At 41.9% G+C, this 20,104-nt stretch overlaps 2 protein-coding genes across 6 annotated transcripts in view; one reads left to right on the forward strand and one right to left on the reverse strand.

Annotated features, from left to right (window-relative positions):
- ZNRF3 (zinc and ring finger 3) overlaps nt 1-5,359 on the forward strand; it is a 205,057-nt gene extending 199,698 nt beyond the window's left edge. For all 4 annotated transcript variants that reach the window (XM_065568953.1, XM_065568954.1, XM_005309711.4 and 1 more), the window contains one exon: nt 81-5,359. In XM_065568953.1, coding sequence (XP_065425025.1) covers nt 81-124 — 44 coding nt within the window. In that variant the 3' untranslated portion in view covers nt 125-5,359. The remainder of the gene's footprint in view (nt 1-80) is intronic.
- Nucleotides 1,227-20,104, reverse strand: part of KREMEN1 (kringle containing transmembrane protein 1) — a 96,163-nt gene continuing 77,285 nt past the window's right edge. For both annotated transcript variants that reach the window (XM_065568956.1, XM_065568955.1), the window contains exon 9: nt 1,227-17,819. In XM_065568956.1, the coding sequence (XP_065425028.1) occupies nt 17,657-17,819 (163 nt within the window). In that variant the 3' untranslated portion in view covers nt 1,227-17,656. The remainder of the gene's footprint in view (nt 17,820-20,104) is intronic.

Here is a 20,104-nt window from a genome sequence, read left to right on the forward strand (position 1 = left end):
TGGGCTGCTCCTTCTCCTTCCCCAGACCTCTTTCTTGGATGTGCCTGCATTATGTCTAATAATTTCTTTTATCCCTTCAGGCTCTGGATCTCACCCCCTGGAAAGAAGCCAAATGGGTGACTAGACCTGGCCAGACTGCCACAGATAGACAAGGAGAGCTTTTTATGGAGACTCCAAATTATGCTGGACTTTCTTTCAAACTTTTTTAGCTTTGACAAACACGCAAAAGTGGTAATGTAGAGAAGCCCCCACCCCACCCCCCCACCCCCAGCTGGACCGAGCCTCCCCTCCATTCCTTGCTAGCTTGATGCCTCCTTCAGTCCTGGGTTTATGTAAGTGAACAAAACCCACGCAGAGCAGCTCTGAGCTCTAGTGCTATTTTTATACTAGTGACAAAAAGTGTTCTTTAAATATATATTTTTTTAAAACCATTGTGCCAGCTCTTGCTGGCAGGTGACACTGCTGCATTAAACAAGGCACAGCATGTATAGATACTAGGGCTGTCAGTTAATCACAGTTAACTCACGTGATTAACTCAAAAATATTAATCGCGATTAATTGCAGCTTTAATCACACTGTTAATAGAATACCTATTGAAATGTATTAAATATTTTGGATGTTTTTCTACATTTTCAAATATATGGATTTCAGTTAAAACACAGAATATGAAGTGTACAGTCCTCACTTTATATTTATTTTTATTACAAATATTTTCACTGTAAAAACCACAAGAAATAGTATTTTTCCATTCACCTCATATAAATACTGTAGTGTGATCTCTTTATTGTGAAAGTGCAACTTACAAATGTAGATTTTTTTTTTGTTACATAACTGCACTGAAAAACAAAACAATGCAAAACTTTAGAGCCTACAAGTCCATTCAGTCCTACTTCTTGTTCAGCCAATCGTTAAGACAAACAAGTATGTTTACATTTACAGGAGATAATGCTGCCCAGTTCTTATTTACAATGTCACCAGAAAGTGAGAAAAGGTGTTCGCATGGGACTTTTGTAGCCGGCATTGCAAACTATTTATGTGCCATATATGCTAAACATTTGTATGCCCCTTCATGCCTCTGCTTTTTTTTTTTTTTTTTAAATGAGCATCATCAGCATGGAAGCATGTCCTCTGGAATTCCAGAGGACATGCTTCCATGCTGATGATGCTCATTTAAAAAAAAAAAAAAAAAGCGTTAATTAAATTTGTGACTGAACTTTTTGGAGGAGAATTGTACTTCTCCGGCTTTGTTTTACCCATTTTCTGCCATATATTTCATGTTCTAGTAGTCTCGGATGATGACTCAGCACATGTTCATTTTAAGAACACTTTCACTGCAGAATTGACACAACGCAAAGAAGGTACCAATGTGCGATTTCTAAAGATAGCTACAGCACTCAACCCAAGGTTTAAGAATCTGAAGTGCCTTCCAAAAGCTCAAAGGGATGAGGTGTGGAGCATGCTTTCAGAAGGCTTAAAAGAGCAACACTCCGATGCGGAAACTACAGAAACCGAACCACCAAAAGAGAAAATCAACCTTTTGCTGGTGGCATCTGACTCAGATGATGAAAATAAACATGTATCGGTCCGCACTGCTTTGTGTTATCAAGCAGATCCCATCAGCAGCATGGACACATGCCCTCTAGAATGGTGGTTGAAGCATGAAGAGACACATGAATTTTTAGCTCATCTAGCATGTAAATATCTTGCAACACCAGCTACAACAGTGCCATGCGAACACCTGTTCTCACTTTCTGTTGACACTGTAAACAAGAAGTGTTAGACCCGCAATAGAGGTCTCCCTATGGGATGGGGAGCAGGCAGATACCGGACACACTGTTGGTATAGAATACTCTAAATGCTCACAAACCTTATTCACTCCACATTCACATCCCAAACATACTATACCAGAGTCCAAAGGTCAGAATGGTCCCGATAGCCAATCGAGATTCCTTCCATCCATATGATCATAAGATGCGGGGAGCTGGCAAAAAACACATCTATATCCACACAGGGCTCTGGATCAATAAACGACTCCGATTTGCAGAAATCATAGGCAACCATTTCTAGTCCATTCAATCGCGTCATCGTCTTCTTTGCCTTCTACCCACACAGTTCCAAAGAGACAATCCTGGGTGGGCTGCCATGATCCAAGGCGTGCCATTTCCTCCAATTCTTACACAATTTTATATCAGTCCAGCTGGTGGTGTTTCCTTTTCTGCTGATTCTCCGTATTTTTCTCGGAACATAACAAGATTGTTTTTGCACAAATAGTTCTAATAGTTCTTGACCTTAAGTTCTTGCTTCAGAAGCCAGCTTGCAATGCACGCATTCATGTCAAGCACACGTCATTCATACCAGGCCTCAATGACGTATAACATTACATGGATATATGAATCATAATGTATATACATAACAGAATAGAAGCGGGCAGTATTATCTCCTGCAAATGTAAACAAACTTGTTTATCTGAGTGATTGGCTGAGTAAAAAATAGGACTGTGTGGACTTGTAGGCACTAAAGTTTTACATTGTTTTATTTTTCAATGCAGGTTTTTTGTACATAATTCTACATTTGTAAGTTCAGCTTTCATGATAAAGAGATTGCACTATAGTACTTGTGTTAGGTGAATTGAAAAATACTATTTCCTGTTTATTTACAGTGAAAATATTTTTGTAATCAAATATAAAGTGAGGACTGTACGCTTTGTATTCTGTGTTGTAATTTAAATCAATATATTTGAAAATGTAGAAAACATCCAAAAATATTTAAATTATATTGTATTCTATTATTGTTTAACAGTGCGATTAATTGTGATTAATTTTTTTAATCACTTGACAGCCCTAATAGATACTAATCTCTCACTAAACAAGTGCAGGCCTTTGATGAGCTCAGGGCTATACCTGCCTTAGAAAACAAGTCAGCACCTTGAGTCAAAACTAGTCCAGGTGGATACAAATGATAAATCCATTCTTGGAGGCTGCCCTGTCCTCCTTGTGGCAAATCTCAGTGGCAAGCAGGTTTTAGAATCTTTAAGGGGTGGGTGAAAGATTGGGATACGGAAGTATTTTTGCCCCATCTCTCACTCCTCAAACAGCTTGGCTGCTAGGGGTCTGCAGACAAGGTCAGCTTTCCTGAAGGAGTGCATATGTGAGCTCATGTGAAATACTTTCACTGTCACCTGCTGACAAAAGTTAGGACCTTTTGCGCCTTCAGGCCTGTGGAGCAATAGGGAACAAGTGACTTGCTACCACATCGAAAGGCTGAGGGGATAACAGCTTCCCATAGAGAACCCCAGCATTCCTACTGCAGTTCTTCTGGAGAAACTGTAGCAAGAGAAACTGGCACATGTAGTGATGTATTGCTTGTATGATATTTGTGACTTGTTTTGGGTCAATTGAGAAAACACTTGGATGGGGGTTACTGTTTTGTTTCCTTGGAGACTGCACATGGATGATAATAGAATTAGTGCTTTCCATCAACTAGCACATCTTGCATGTATGCACATGCATAGAGTTTTAGTTCCCAGAGTAAAGACTGGGTAAACTTGCTTTAGTCATTCTCTTTTTCTTTGCTGGAAGAGATATGGATGATGTAGCTTCCATAGATCAGTCTATCTTACAGGATTCTTTGGCCTATCCAGCCTTGCCTGTGTTCATGCCTTTGCGTACAGAGAGCACTGCACCTTAAGTTTGGGCACATAGATCTGTTCCTGTTTTTCTTATAGTGGGAAAGTTTTGTTATCATGAGATAATGCACATCATCCCTTCCAATAGCAATCGTTTCCTGTGGAAACTGGCTTCTGGATAAGAGGCCATGGCTGTCATGCTGTGTGACTGAGAACACAGTATGCACTTTTCTGTCTGTCTGGTGTATTCACACAGCAGGGATTTTCTTAAAGGGACCCAAACTAGTTTGTGCCCACAATGTAGGTCTTGTAAAATATGATTGGAAATGTTTTCATTACATTAAAAATAAAAAAATTAGTGACGTTTATTTTTACTGAAACATTGCCCTTTATGGGACAGCATTGGGCTAGTCATGGGAACCAGGAAAAGGATTCTAATCCGTCTTGATGGATGTCCTGGATGAATGGCGGGGGGGGGGGGGGGGAACAGAGCTTAAGTAATACAAAATAATTTGGATTTTTACATTTCTTTTCACTTCTAATACTCTACAATGTTCCAAAAAAACCCACTAGGAAGGATAAATATATTTAAAGGAACCCCTGTGTCTCTCTAAATGAGTAACCATGAATGAAGCATTTCAGAGACTTGGTGTGTCTTACAACAAGATACAGGAGCTGTGCTATAAAATTAAAACCCATTACAATAAATATATTTCCTACATATAAAGATGCAGAAACCAAGCAATATCTTCTCTGAGTACCAGTGACATGGTATGTTTGTGGGAATGAAGCTGTGGGATTTTATCAAATTTTCCACTTTGAATACACTCTCCTTCCCCCACCCCCAAAGAAATGCACTAGAGGAGGTATGGTTATAATCTTGTATTTGAGAACCACCAAGTCTTTGGCCACTCAAAATACTTGGCATACTGTAACTAGCATAGATTGAGGTATGGTAAAACGTGGTGTAAAATGTCTGTCTGAATGTTTTGGCTCATGTGTTCCCAGCCACATGGATATGGTCTTACTCAGAAGACCTGGAAATGCCAACCAATCATGCCACTCCCTCCCTGCAAGCCATTTTGTAGAAATACAGTCTCCTTAGTTCCCATTTCTGATCTTATTACCTTCTGCATTTGCTCATTTTCCCTGCGGAAAGCCCATTGGGACTAATGTGTCTGAAATGACACACAGGCTGATTAGCCACATAGAGACTATTTTAAAACAAAAATGCCTTTCTATTGCTTAAATAAACTGTTGCCGTTGTGTTGGGCTCAGGAGGCACTATTTAAAATGTTTAATTAAAATTTATTCTGTAGCACTTAAAAATGATTTTGTATAAACTTTGGTGTAAAGATTTGTAATAATATAGTCAAAGGGCTCTTTCTCCATTACCATTTTTTTTTACTGTTTTAAAGGCTAGGAAACAACTTGTGTATATTCTGTATATGTATAGCAGCACATTTCATTTATGGAAATATGTTCTCAGAATATTTATTTACTAATATATTTATCTTAAGCCATGTCTTATGTTGAGAGTGTGACATTGGAATAATCATTGAAAATCACTAACATGAGGCCCTGTAAATACATGATAATTGCACACAAAGATTTTACAATATTTGCCGACCAAAAAATGATTTAAAGCAAGTCGTAGTTCTCTACAGTTTTGTAACAAAGTGTACAAATGTCTGTTAAAAAAAAACAAAACAAAATACAGTTTTATCGAGTATATTTTGAAAGTTGTCGTGTTTTGTGGGGAAAGAAGCTGATGCAGTATTGTGTCTCTAAAGAAAATCCTGGGGGCCTGCAGGTGAATTACTTTAAAATAAACTCAGCTTGCACAGGCCTCTTGTGACAGTTCTGCTGGACCCAGGTGAAGACTGGTTTAGTAGTACAACACTTAGAAGCATGTATCTCAGTAGAAGTGTGTGTAAATGCCTCTTTCCAAGCTGTCCATCCACCATTAAACTCTCCTAACCGAATTCCTTTCTTAGACTCACTTTTCATGATGTCCGTAAGAAGTGACCTGATCATAACTACTATTAGGGTTACCATACGTCCGGATTTTCCAGGACATGTCCGGCTTTTGGGGGCTCAAATCCCCGTCCGGGGGGAAATCCCCAAAAGCCGGGCATGTCCGGGAAAATCGGGAGGGAGGGCTCGGCCGGGGCCGGGCCGGGGGCGCGGTGCCGGGCCGGGGTCCGGGCCGGGCCCGAGGGGCCAGGAGCCGGTCCGGGCCGCCGGGGGGTGCGCGGGGGCCGCGGGGCCGGGAGCCGGTCCGGGGCCGGGCCGCCGGGGGGGTGCGCTGGGCCGCCGGGGGCCGGCAGTGCTGGGCGGGCCGGGGGCCAGGGCCGGCACCCCAGGGCCCGAGCCGACCCAGGCTGGAGCCGCCGGGGGGGCCAGCCTGGGCCGCGCCTCCTCCCCCCACACTCCCCCTTACCTGCTTCAGGCTTCCCGCGAATTAAATGTTCGCGGGAAGCAGGGGAGGGGGCGGAGACGTTGGGGAGGGGGCGGAGTTGGGTGGGGAGGGGGCGGGGCTGGGGGCGGGGCTGGGGCCCTGTGGAGTGTCCTCCATTTGGAGGCACAAAATATGGTAACCCTAACTACTATGAACTATTGTAAGTGAATAAAAACTATTTTCATTGACCCACCAGGATGTAGATATGACTAGATAGAGTAAAAGATATCTTTTCAACCTTCCTCCCTCTAACCCTTCCTCTCACTGTTTGGTGCCCCTATTCATGGGCCTTATCTGGTATTAGATTTATAAGCCCTTTGAGGCAAGAACTGTCAGTCTACCTTACTGTAAAGTGCCTAGCATATTTTTGCGTACTCTAAAATAGTAGTTAACGTTTAACCCTGGCACACGCTTACCCACAGTATAAAGCCAACTTTCAATATGAAAACAGAGCAGTTATTCCAAAATTAAACTAAAAACAATAGCTAAAACGTTTTATCAGTGTATCTGTCCTGGAAACATTCACTGACTTCTGATATTTTCCAGCTCCTTTTTGTTGATTTTTCCTCCTTGTCTCACTGTAGTCTAACTACATAAAAATTAGGTTAAAACAGTCTTAAATTAGCTATACTGGACCATGATCAAAGGGCAATGATAATCTTGGGTGGGGATAAAGGGAGAGAGACATGTTAGGCCTGATCTTTGCCAACTTTAACTGTTTAGGCTGAAGTTTTCAATGCGAAGTGTTTGCCTCAACTTGAATTTATTTTGGAAAACTTCAGCCAGAACAGTTCCAACATTTTCAAGAATAAGGCCAGTGAGACATACATTTTGCACGGGTTAAAAAAATTCTTGAGATTCCCCAAACAACTGAAGGAAAGGAGACATATGCCTTTAGAGGTGGTAACCTCATGTTATCCTCTCCAAAAACTTAAGCTCAGTCCTGAAACAAGTTAAGATATTTTGCCTTCAAAACTCCCTTTGGAAGGCTGTTCCAGAATCTTCATCTAATTTCAAGCCTAAGCTTGCTGATGGCCAATTTATATCCATTTGTTCTGGTGCCAAGGAGACTCTGGAGAAATTGGCCCACACTCAGTCTATACTCTCCCCCCAGAGTCTGGGTTTCTGCCTTAGCCCACAAGCAGCCCAGTCTGTTAATTTTTGTACAAATGCAGAGGGCTATAATCCCGCAGTCCATCTTCCTGCTCTGAATTTCTGGTGGTATTTTTCTATGTACAGGCCCAACCCATCCAAAATGGCTGCCTTAATCACATCATAGTCTCTTGCTGGTACATTACTGAGAGCCATATATGCTCCCTATGCTTCCCCAGTTAAGCAGCGTGCCAGCCCAAGGGCCCACATTGTTCTGTCCTAACCAGCTCCTGCTGTCACCCTTTTGAAAGTACTAAAAACGTATCAGTCTCTTCCACAGGTTCCATTCTGCAGAGACCTGTCCCTTGTGCCCAGTTTCTGTTTCCAGTTGCAGGACTCTCAAAGCTTTGCTGGAGTTGTTGCTGAACCTGGGCTTGCTCCTTTATAAATTCCTGCAGGCTCTTTTGCTGCTTTGCCTGCCAGGCAAGCAAAGACTTTCTCTACGTGGTGGGATTGTTGGAAGGCTACAGGATCTTCTACAGATCTTTGCTGCTCCACCAGCCATTGCAGCGTTCCCTCCAGCATCCAGACTGCCAAACCTCTCTGACAGGTTCTCCATTCGCAAGGATACAGGCAACTTCCAGACAAGCCCCTAAGTTGTGACAGAGTAGCATGCCACATGCATGGCTCTTCCACAAACACCGACCGTGCTGAGACCTTGCTTGTCAAATACCCCTCTGTAATTTATGTACAGTGTTTTAATCCTCCACCAATACATAGCAATGTCTCTGTATCTTTACACTGTGTCTCAGGTTTCCAACCCATTCCCCAAAAGGGGTGTGGGGGGGAACAAGTGGCTCTCCTCAAAGGACTCTTCTAGCCACCTTTTCCCCAAACACTCCTTCCTGTGCCCTTTTATACAGGTTCACTGTTAATGGGCTTAATTGATGCACCAGCCCCAATCTGGCTTGTAATCAGGTACACATCTGTCCAGTTAGACCTTCTCTAGGGAGAACCTAATTAGTACTAAAAGTGACTAGAATGCTGGCCCTTTAGTCACAAATGGTAATAAACCTCTCTACTGGAAATATCTTGCCTAATACATCCTAGGATTGCATTAGCCTTTTTCCTGGTCACATCACATTAGTCACTCATAGTCATCCTGTGTTTGACCAGTACACCCAGGTTTTTCTCCTACTCTGTTGCTTCCAATTGGTAAGCTCCCAATTTATAGCAAAAATTCTTGTTCTTAGTCCCTAAGTGCATGAACTTGCATTTTGCACTATTAAATTTCATCCTATTTCTATTACCCCAGTTTTCAAGGTTGGCCAAATGTATGATATTCCAGTCCTCCTGTGATTGGCAATACCTCCCAACTTTGTGTCATCACAAATTTTATTAGCACACTCCCATTTTTTGTGCCAAGGTCAGTAATTAAAATGTTGAGTAAGACTGATCCCAAGACCAATCCCTGAGGAACTCTACTTGTAACTTCCCACAAGCCTGACAGTTTGCTTTTCAGTATGACTCCGTTAATGAGTACGTTAACAACCTTTTGATTCTCATCTACTTTAATTTCCCATGTGGAACTGTATCAAAAGCTTTACTGAAATCCAGACAGATTGGGTCTATGCATTTCCTTTGTCTAGAAATCAGTTATCTCAAAGAAAGAGGTCAAGTTGGGCTGGCACAATCTACCTTTTGTAAAAGCATTTTGTATTTTATCACAGTTACTGTTTACCTCTGTCTTTATTTACTCTTTCTTTCAAAATTTGTTCTAAGACCTGGCATACAGCTGAGGTTAAATTAACGGGTCTGTAGTTTCCCAGATCCCTTTTTTTTTTCTTTAACTTTCTGAAATTTGCAATTCTGCAGTCATAAGGCATGATCTCCACGTTTATGGATTCATTAAAAATCCTGCCTATTGGGCTAGCAATTTAATGTGCCAGTTCCTTTAATATGCTTGGCTGGTGATTATCTGAGCTCCTTCCTCCCCCTGCATTTGGTCCCATTAAGCTGCTTGAGTTTGCCACATCTGAGGTGTAAGCCAATTTCTGTTGCTATAGCTTTGTTCCCATTAGCCATGCTGCCACTGCCCCTCAGCTCCTCATTAAAAATGGAGGCAAAGTGTTGGGCCATATCTAGATTATCTTTAATCTCCACCATGTCCTCATCAATGTTCCTGCTAATTTTTTCCATCCATGTGCAAAATACATTTTATGTGCACCGAGGTATGTGTGGATGTGCACTACCAGTAGAAACAAAAAAACTAGATATAATATATATCTTTAAAAAGTTACCATAGGGATAATTACTCCAGCTGGGACAGGTTAGTCATTTTAGAACTCACTACTCAAATTATATTTGTGTAAGAGAAATAAAAATTATGAAATGATGGACTAGTCAAAACACTAAAATAACACACTTTGAAAGAATAAAATGACAGAGAATATATGTGCATTGCAGTAACTATCAAGTAGTAACAACACCACCACAAATATGTGTTGGGAGGTGAGTGTGACACAGACTGTGTGTGTGTGTGTGTGTGTGTGTGTGTGAGAGAGACTGGGTGTGTGTGCTGGCTGCTGGGAAAGTTTCTTTAAGGCATGCACTAAAAGCTCTCCTATGTCCTGAGCCCTGTCTCCCCATACCTGCTCTGTGTAGATGGGGTACATGGGCGGGAGGGGGGAGAGAGAGATTGTGTGAGCAAGGCACTCAGTCACTGCCCGGAGGCTCCTTCAGACTGCAGCAGCTCTCTCCTTCTTGAGTCCTGAGCCAGTCTGTCCCCTCTCCCCTGCTCTGCAGAGATGGGGGAGACCCTGACATCAGCACACACAAACACCTGCTCTGCACAGCCAGCAGGAGGGTCCTGGGAGCAGCTGTAGGAGCAGTGTGGCTGCAAAGCAGTGGGAGGGGCAGCTGAACATATGCTGCCAGATGGGTGTGGCTCTGCTAATCAAGTGGGCGGCACTTGAATCTATCCTGGGCAACCATCCAACCGTGCAGCTTACAGGAAACTTAGGTCCTCTGTGGGCTCACTTCTTGTTTCCTTGTTTTCTTTTTATTTATATGGCTAAAGAACCTTATACTATTGGTTTTACTTTCCTTTGCAATGTCCACCTCTGCCTGGCTTTTGGAAGTTCTCACTTTATCCCTGTACTTTCTGACCTGCAAGAGGTAGGTAGCTTTCCTTGCAGAGCTATTCCTTCCATTCCTTGTGTGCTGTCTTTTTCTTTACAACGTGTTTGAGATGCTTGTTCAGCTGGTTTGGGCTGCAACACTTCTGAGTCTCTCTCCCCCCCCCCCCCGCCCCCCAGTATGGAGCTTTGACTTAAAGTAATTCCAAGCCTCTTCCACATTCAGATCCTTGAGTTCCTCAGACCTATCAACTTCCCTAACTAATGCCTGTAATTTTTTTAAGTTTGCCCTTTTGAAATCAAGGATCCTAGTTGCAGACCTATTTTTGTTTAGCCTTCCATTTAGTTTAAACTGAATTAGCTCCATTTAGGTGAACCTGAATTAATTTATCATCATGTGAACCAAGGTTGTTCTTTACAACAAGGTAATCTATTAGGTTCTCACTACTTAGTAATACCAAATCTAAAATGGCATCAGTACTTGTTGGTTCATTGACTATTTGGTGAGAAAATCTGTCAGCTATCACATCCAGGATGTTGGCCTACCATTATTATTAGCAATTGTGCTCCATTCTATACCTGGAAAATTAGTCTCCCATAATCACACAATTTCCAGTAGCATTAATTTTATTATAAATATTAATGAGGTTTCGTGCCATATCCAAATTGGATCCAGGGGATCTATTGTAAACCCCATGCACTGTTCCAGGGGAGCCTCTGGGTTAAAATCACTTTGGGGAAGAAAGCTAACAAACAGATTAAATGTAATCCTTTCCATCACTTCTAATTTCTTTACAGGCTTAACTCATCATTTATATGCAATGCTTACTCCTGGGAGAATTCTGTGCCACTGTGCATGTGCAGAATTCATGCCGCCCACAGATTTCTTTGCTTCCCTGCAAAAAAATGACTTCCTGATAGGGAAGCAAAAGGAAGCCTCAAGAGCAGTCACATGCCCCACCCCAGTAGTATGGGCATGGCATTTCAGGTGCCCAGAGCAGCTGGCGGAGAAGTAAATCGGTGGGGGGGCTGGGGATGTGTCTATCCTGTGCCGGAATCAGCTGCTAGTCCCTGGGCTGGGAGCGAGGGAGGATGGGACTTTCTTTTCCCCTGCATGGAGCATCTGGGGTCAGGTTAAATTAACATAGTTCTTTTGTTACACTATAAAGAACATTTATTTTTCCCAGAATAAAAACTAACATCTTTTCATGCTTTGAAATGTTCATGATGTACAGGCATATTGCGTTATTTTTAAAAAACACACATCCTAAAAAATATATTACTGTAGATAGCATATTACACTTTCTTATATTTTAATATACAGTGAACCTCAGAGTTATGCACACCTCATTTGGAACAGGAAATACGTAATCAGGCAGCAGCAGAGACCAACCCCTCCCCCCAAACAAACAAATACAGTACTGTGTCAAATGTAAACTATTAAAAAAATAAAGGGACAGTTTAAAAAAAGATTTGACAAGGTAAGGAAATGCTTTTAGTGCTTGGTTAATTTAAATTAAGATGGTTAAAAGCAGCATTTTTCTTCTGCATAGTAAAGTTTCAACGCTGTATTAAGTCAATGTTCAGCTGTAAACTTTTGAAAGAACCACCATAACATTTTATTGAGAGTTGCAAACATTTCAGTTACGACCAACCTCCATTCCCAAGATGTTTGTAACTCTGAGGTTCTACCGTGTTTTTAAATAATACAGTCTCTATTTTTCCTCAAAGTTGGAACATGTACTTAAAACCATTTAATTAACAAATTAAACTAGTTTTTCAAGCAAGAGGCACCTGTACTTTTGCCCCCTAGAATATGAGACCCTTTGATTATAATAAATGAGCTACAGCATAATGTAAACTTACACATATCTTTACAAACACAGTACGTCACACTTAGAGCCCTAAAGAGCTGCTGATCCCTTTGAAGGAGTTATTAGGGAAAGAGGACAAAAAGGCACTGTGGGGGAAATTCCAAACAAATTCTGACACTGCAATTAGTTCTTATATGGCTAAGCAGCTAGCAATGTCACACTTGGAAGGTTGCCGTAAGGAGGAATGCCTATCAGATGCTAAGGTGCCAGCATTGCGGTAGGAGCTCCTATTATGCTGCATCATGTGGAAATCTGTCACAGAAAATGTGTCCGATATCATTTTACTACTGAATCCATACATCAGAGGACATTCCCATCATGTGCCATACCCATTCATAACTTGTATGTTGGATCAAACACCCTCCACGTCACTAGATGCCTGCATTTTGGGGGACAATGACTGAAAGTACTGGCATAATCCTGAGAACCATATCACAGGCAGCTAATGCGATATAAATGGTCTCACAGTTATAAATGAGAGGCGAGGTTAAGAGGGACACTGTCCATTTCACTTCAATCTGACATCATCTTACCTACTGTTGTTACAAGCAATAACCCTAGAATCACTAAAAGACATTAGAGAAAATAAGCAACGTCCTTTCATTAGTGTGTTTACAGTGTGTAGTCATGTTCATTGTTATCCTGGACAGTCAGTCAGTTTTGCCTGTTGCTTGTCTGGGTCTCTTGTACAGCAAAAGGGGATAACATTAAAAAAACAAAACAGTGAAGCATGATTTCAAAATGTTAAAATTGGTAAGTATGCTTAGGAACAGGTGTCACACTACAAACAATTTAAACACGGTTGTGGAAACTGACTAGAGCTAATATTGATAGTGTCAGTTTCTTTAAGAAAAGAAGGTTTCTATAAATTAGAAGAGACTAAAAAGGAATGCAATTTTCACCCTCCACAGGCAAGTGAAAATCAGTAAGCTGGCACTCTTACTGTGTTTCAGTTCAGAGGTAGTAGCTGCTTCCTTCATGAACCAGCCAGTCTATGGTCTTGTAAGCTTGGATGGGCAGAGAAATAGCACTTTACAGCTACCTTGCTAACTGCTCAAGAGTATTTGCTAGGACAAGAAAACGGAGCTTCTGCATGACCTACTTACACTGTAACATCTGGGTCACTAGCTTTACTTTCTACTGCCAGTCTCTGACTTCCTACTGCTTTATTCTCCAGTATTGTTCTATACTAAAATGTGATAATTTGTTTCCTATCTTGGCTGGGATTAGGGATGAGGAGAAACTCCATTGTTTTGCTATGAATCTCTTCAAGAGGAACCTCTCTACTCAAGGCACAAGCACTGACTATTCAAATTATTTTATTTGGAAAACAGATGCTTGCTTTTATCCAAGCTGTTGATGTTTAAGAGTTAACAGGTGCAATTAACCAACCTTCTCCCTCTCGTTAATTTTTCAGGTACTTAAACTGCCTTTTCCAGAGACCTTCTAGCTGGCTCACTCAAGAAGGTACCAGCTGGGCTCATTGCATTTCCCTTTTACTAGAAACAATCTGGTAATTACTGTCTTAGGAAAGTCTTTTGGCACAGTATATTTATTATAGAATTATTATGACACCTCTGAGAGCCATCTATGGCAAATAAACATCGCTCTTATGGCATCATCTGCAGGTTATATCTTTTGTCCACCCTGCAGAACAGTGAAATGTAAATCTCCCTCAGATTCGGGAACAGATTGCGACTAGGACTGAGTAAAGAGGAATTTCCTCTCCACTGTCAACTGAGTAATGGAGACTTTGTATTGCACTATCTCTCTTGTTTTCTAGCTCCTGCTATGCTCTGAAAAGCAACTATTCTAGTTGATTTTTCCATCTTAAATTCTTTATTTACCAAGATACAAAGTGACTGTGCATGCCCAACAGCTTCAGATCAGAGACAGAAACCATTTTAGCTTTGCCAGTTGGGTGAAGTAGATGAAATTGGCAAAACCACATTTCTGAAATCTCCTTAGCTTCCAGTTTGTTTTCCTTTTTGGCTGATGTTACAGGGCTCTCCAGCATATTGTCTCCATTCCTCAGATGATTACATCAAGGACATAAAGTATACCAAGATAGCAGTCCCCATAAGGAGTGACCTAAACTAACAGCCAGTATAGAAGAGCTAGGGCTGGGACTTCAGGTTTAAGTGTACCCCATTTTTCTGGCTTTCTGAAGTTCTATAGCCCTATTCTCTTACACTCCTAGTCCCTGGAGATCTGAACAAATGCTGCTCCTCAGTAGCTTCATTAATTAAAAAAAAGAAAAATCCAAACATTCACTAGGAAGCCCTGAGTAGCATAATTGATCCTTTTCTTTCCCCCATCCCTCAAATACAAGCCTGAGCGCATCAGCCTGTCTGGGACTTCAGCTTTTTTTCTATTTAAGGTACCTTCTGGTTTGATTAGGTGATCTCTTGCCATCCCCATTCACCATATCTCTCTGCAGACTGCCTCTTCCCCTCCTTTTTGCAGCAGTTGGTTGATGCAGATAGAAATTCTTTTTAAGGGACCATCTGTGAACATGTCAATTTTTATGATATTTTCTTTTTGTGAAGCCTGGAGCAATTATTCTTTTCTTCTAACTGGAGATTAATTTAGAAGGGACTCACTGAATTCTGTTTCGGTTTGAGCTGCTGTTTGTTCAATAGACTTCACTGTTGTGAGTCGTAGTTTCTTTTGGGGGTATTTTGAGTTGTTTTTTTCCCTCCTTGTAAGTGGATTGGTACCTGAATTTAGTAGGAGACGTGTCATATTATTTGGCTTGCAGTGTGAAAATATTTTGGGGAATGCACAGGAAAGGCCTGTTTCCACCATATACTAGAGTCCTTAGGTCCACTTTGCTCTGTTTGGAAGCAAAAGATCAAAATTAATTACCCAAGGCAAGGCTGGTCAACACAGTCCACACTACCTGCCTGATTCGGCAGGTAGAGATCGATCTTTTGGGATCGATTTATTGCGTCTCATCTGGATGCGATAAATCGATCCCAGAAGCGCTCCCCTGTCGACTGCTGAACTCCTACTCACCGAGAGGAGGAAGTGCTGTCGACGGGGGAGCTTGCCTGCGCCGCATGGACCCGCAGTAAGTAAACTTAGTTTGATCTAGGAAACGTCGACTTCAGCTATGCTATTCTCGTAGCTGAAGTTGCGTTTCCTAGCTCGATCCCCCGCCCCAGTGTGGACCAAGCCTTAGTGAAATGAGCCCTCTCTCTCAGCTACTGTAAATTGTCATAGAACCAGTAAAGTCAATGAAGCTATGGTAACACACTTCTTGAGGCTCTGCCCCGCCATGTTCAGACTTTTCATGGTGTAGGAAATCATGTAACAAATGATTCCACAAAAAAGCCTCATCATCAAGAGGACACAGGCTGGTCTTTTTGTGGCTGGTGTTAAAACCTTGTTTGTATGAAAGCATCATTCTGGCTGTTCTAGTGAGAAACCCAGTGTCCCTTTTGTAACTCTCCTGAAGACTATTCTTGGCCATGTCTTTGTCATTCACCTGGCTCTGAGGTTAGAGCATGGATTCTATGGCAGCGTCGAACCGCCCGTGGTGGAGGATGAGCATATGTTGATACAAGTCCAAAGGCTTCTGGAACAAGATACTTTCTCCAATACTGCAGGGTATGAAGACAGCTGAACTGGTGTAATCCCCTCTCCTGGATCAAAAAAATTGGAGTGAGAACACTCTTGGCTTTGATATTGTTGGCAAGAACATTCAAAACCACCTTTAACCGAAAGCAGCAGCTGTCACTTGTCTTGGCCTCGGTTTTGCTTTTGTTTGGGTAGATTTCCTGAGGGGTTGGTGTTTGTCTCCAGTGTTTCTCCTCCTCATTCTGTTGTCTAACTGGAGCTTTTCTTTGCTTTGATTACTCACATTTATACACTGTCACCTCTTAATGGAGACAAAATCCAGCTGTCCCATCACTTCCTTGTGTAGTTCTGCAGTCTGGAATGCACAGCAAGGCAGCTTGATTTAGCGTTGGGGTAAGGATTGGCTGCCACTATCCTAATCCTGGCCTCATGATTGCTGGGAACTATGTGGTGCACTTGAAATATGATGTTGACAAGGTCACAATAGAAACAGGTGCAAAGGCTGGAAGCATCAAGGAGTCCCCTGTACAGGGAAGTGGAGCCTGCTGTCCAGATACTAGCACAGGAATGTGTGGGAGTCTCAAGCCCTGAGCTATGGAAACTATTGCTGCTTTTTTCAGCTGCTCTCATTGCAGCAACTACATTTTTAAATGGCAGATGAGTTGCTGAAGCATTTATAATGCTTAAGCCCACAAACCTCAAACACTCCAGGTTAAACACACCCTCCCAACCCTCAGGTTGCAGTACAAGTGTCCCAGAGGTTACAGCTGCACATATATATTCAGGCATCTTGAGGACAGCAGGTTTGTCTCTCTGTCAGATACGTTTCTATTTGGTCACCTCTCTCTCACTCACACATACACATGCCCCTTACTGTTCCTTCCAACCTTCTAGTCAATTGATACTGATAATGCCATGCAGTCATTTACCAACTATTACAGATCCATTGTTTCATCCCCACCTTTTGCTGCTGTCAGGGATATCTTTAACTTTTGTTGTAGGCAATCTTGATTGTCAGCCTTACCATCTGAAGCTCACTGACTTAACAGTTTGACTGAAAGGTCATAGCTTTGTTAGGCAGCCCGATGTTCACATCCAGACTCGATGCAGGGCATAAGAATGGTATAGGTTTGTCATGACATGTCTCTTGCTACTATAAGTGACCTCTTAGAAAACAATTAGTAGGCATGGTGGCTCGGACACACAAACTTTAAACTCTAAACATCCCATGTCGACTCTGAACCAATGAGCACCACCTATTTAATTTGTTTGTAGCGCAGGCTTTGTTGAGCATTTTTCTCCTAATTTTACCTTTGAGACCTGATTGGTTCTCCATATTTGTACTTCTGAAAAGAGGCCATCCAAAAATAACAGAACACTAGCTATTAGGCAGATACCTCTTCAAAGTCTGTGACTCCCTCACCTTTGTACATTGCCAGCTAGAAACATCTACAGCAGAGGCAACTCAGCACCTGCTGCTGCAGCAGCTGAAAAGATGGTGTCATTTATATTTGTGCTTAACTTTGAGCTTAAAATGCCCTAAACTATTACAGCAGTCAAAGCAGACCCAAAGCCCTGATCTCCACAAGGTTCCTAATTCATCTCGTTTTGTGGTGTGCGGGACACCTACTGTTTTAGAGATTCTGTTTCTATTTTAAGCGAAGTGGTTTAAGACCATATTTAGAAGGATATGAGAGCTGACAAGCTCCAGATACTTCAAAATGGTTATAGCAGCTGGTTTTCCCATGTCTGGTGTGCACCATGGAACTCCAGAAAAGGTCTGTCCAGATCCTTTGGAAAACAAGGAGAAGATAGAGGAAAAGGATTATCCCCAATACACTTTGAATTGCAGGAGAATATTGTGTCTCATGGCGTAACTGGCACTTTAGTTTCCCACAAGGAGGTTGCAATCATCATGTTGGCTCTTAAATTTTTTCTTGAAGATGGAGATGGAGGTGGATGGCTTGTAAAAAATACTCCAGATCTCTCCTGCAGTAGTTGCTTGGTGAGAATCCCCTATCTCAACTGAAGGAGGTGCCTGATGAGATCTAAGAAACAGTTATTTTACAATTATAGTCTTAATAACATGCTAAATTGTTTGGCGAGCTGCTATTTATTATCACTATTATCTTATGTGTATTACAGTATGTCTGCAGGCCCCAAAGGGACCTCAAGAGGTCATCAAGTCCAGTCCCCTGCCCTCATGGCAGGACCAAATACTGTCTAGACCATCCCTGATAGACATTTATCTAACCTACTCTTAAATATCTCCAGAGATGGAGATTCCACAACCTCCCTAGGCAATTTATTCCAGTGTTTAACCACCCTGACAGTTAAGAACTTTTTCCTAATGTCCAACCTAAACCTCCCTTGCTGCAGTTTAAGCCCATTGCTTCTTGTTCTATCCTTAGAGGCTAAGGTGAGCAAGTTTTCTCCCTCCTCCTTATGACACCCTTTTAGATACCTGAAAACTGCTATCCTGTCCCCTCCGAGTCTTCTCTTTTCCAAACTAAACAAACCCAATTCTTTCAGCCTTCCTTCATAGGTCATGTTCTCAAGACCTTTAATCATTCTTGTTGCTCTTCTCTGGACCCTCTCCAATTTCTCCACATCTTTCTTGAAATGCGGTGCCCAGAACTGGACACAATACTCCAGTTGAGGCCTAACCAGCGCAGAGTAGAACGGAAGAATGACTTCTCATGTCTTGCTCACAACACACCTGTTAATACATCCCAGAATCATGTTTGCTTTTTTTGCAACAGCATCACACTGTTGACTCATATTTAGCTTGTGGTCCACTATAACCCCTAGATCCCTTTCTGCCGTACTCCTTCCTAGACAGTCTCTTCCCATTCTGTATGTGTGAAGCTGATTTTTCCTTCCTAAGTGGAGCACTTTGCATTTGTCTTTGTTAAACTTCATCCTGTTTACCTCAGACCATTTCTCCAATTTGTCCAGATCATTTTGAATTATGACTCTGTCCTCCAATCCCTCCCAGTTTGGTATCATCTGCAAACTTAATAAGCATACTTTCTATGCCAATATCTAAGTCGTTAATGAAGATATTGAACAGAGTCGGTCCCAAAACAGACCCCTGCGGAACCCCACTTGTTATGCCTTTCCAGCAGGATTGGGAACCATTAATAACAACTCTCTGAGTATGGTTATCCAGCCAGTTATGCACCCACCTTATAGTAGCCCCATCTAAATTGTATTTGCCTAGTTTATCGATAAGAATATCATGCGAGACTGTATCAAATGCCTTACTAAAGTCTAGGTATACCACATCCACAGCTTCTCCCTTATCCACAAGACTCATTATCCTATCGAAGAAAGCTATCAGATTGGTTTGACACAATTTGTTCTTTACAAATCCATGCTGGCTATTCCCTATCACCCTACCACCTTCCAAGTGTTTGCAGATGATTTCCTTAATTACTTGCTCCATTATCTTCCCTGGCACAGAAGTTAAAATAACTGGTCTGTAGTTTCCTGGATTGTTTTTCCCTTTTTATAGATGGGCACTATATTTGCCCTTTTCCAGTCTTCTGGAATCTCTCCCGTCTCCCATGATTTTCCAAAGATAATAGCTAGAGGCTCAGATACCTCCTCTATTAGCTCCTTGAGTATTCTACGATGCATTTCATCAGGCCCTGGTGACTTGCAGGCATCTAACTTTTCTAAGTGATTTTTAACTTGTTCTTTTTTTATTTTATCTGCTAAACCTACCCCCTTCCCATTAGCATTCACTATGTTAGGCATTCCTTCAGACTTCTCGGTGAAGGCCGAAACAAAGAAGTCATTAAGCATCTCTGCCATTTCCAAGTTCCCTATTACTGTTTCTCCCTCTTCACCGAGCAGTGGGCCTACCCTGTCTTTGGTCTTCCTCTTGCTTCTAATGTATTGATAAAAAGTTGTCTTGTTTCCCTTTATTCCTGTAGCTAGTTTGAGCTCATTTTGTGCCTTTGCCTTTCTAATCTTGCCCCGGCATTCCTGTGTTGTTTGCCTATATTCATCCTTTGGAATCTGTCCTAGTTTCCATTTTTTATATGACTCCTTTTTATTTTTTAGATCATGCAAGATCTCGTGGTTAAGCCAAGGTGGTCTTTTGCCACATTTTCTATCTTTCCTAACCAGCGGAATAGCTTGCTTTTGGGCCCTTAATAGTGTCCCTTTGAAAAACTGCCAACTCTCCTCAGTTGTTTTTCCCCCTCAGTCTTGATTTCCATGGGACCTTACCTATCAGCTCTCTGAGCTTACCAAAATCCGCCTTCCTGAAATCCATTGTCTCTATTTTGCTGTACTCCCTTCTACCCTTCCTTAGAATTGCAAA

The sequence above is a fragment of the Chrysemys picta genome, chromosome 15 (genome assembly GCF_011386835.1).
Source record: "Chrysemys picta bellii isolate R12L10 chromosome 15, ASM1138683v2, whole genome shotgun sequence".
In the NCBI taxonomy this organism is placed as follows: Eukaryota; Metazoa; Chordata; order Testudines; family Emydidae; genus Chrysemys; species Chrysemys picta.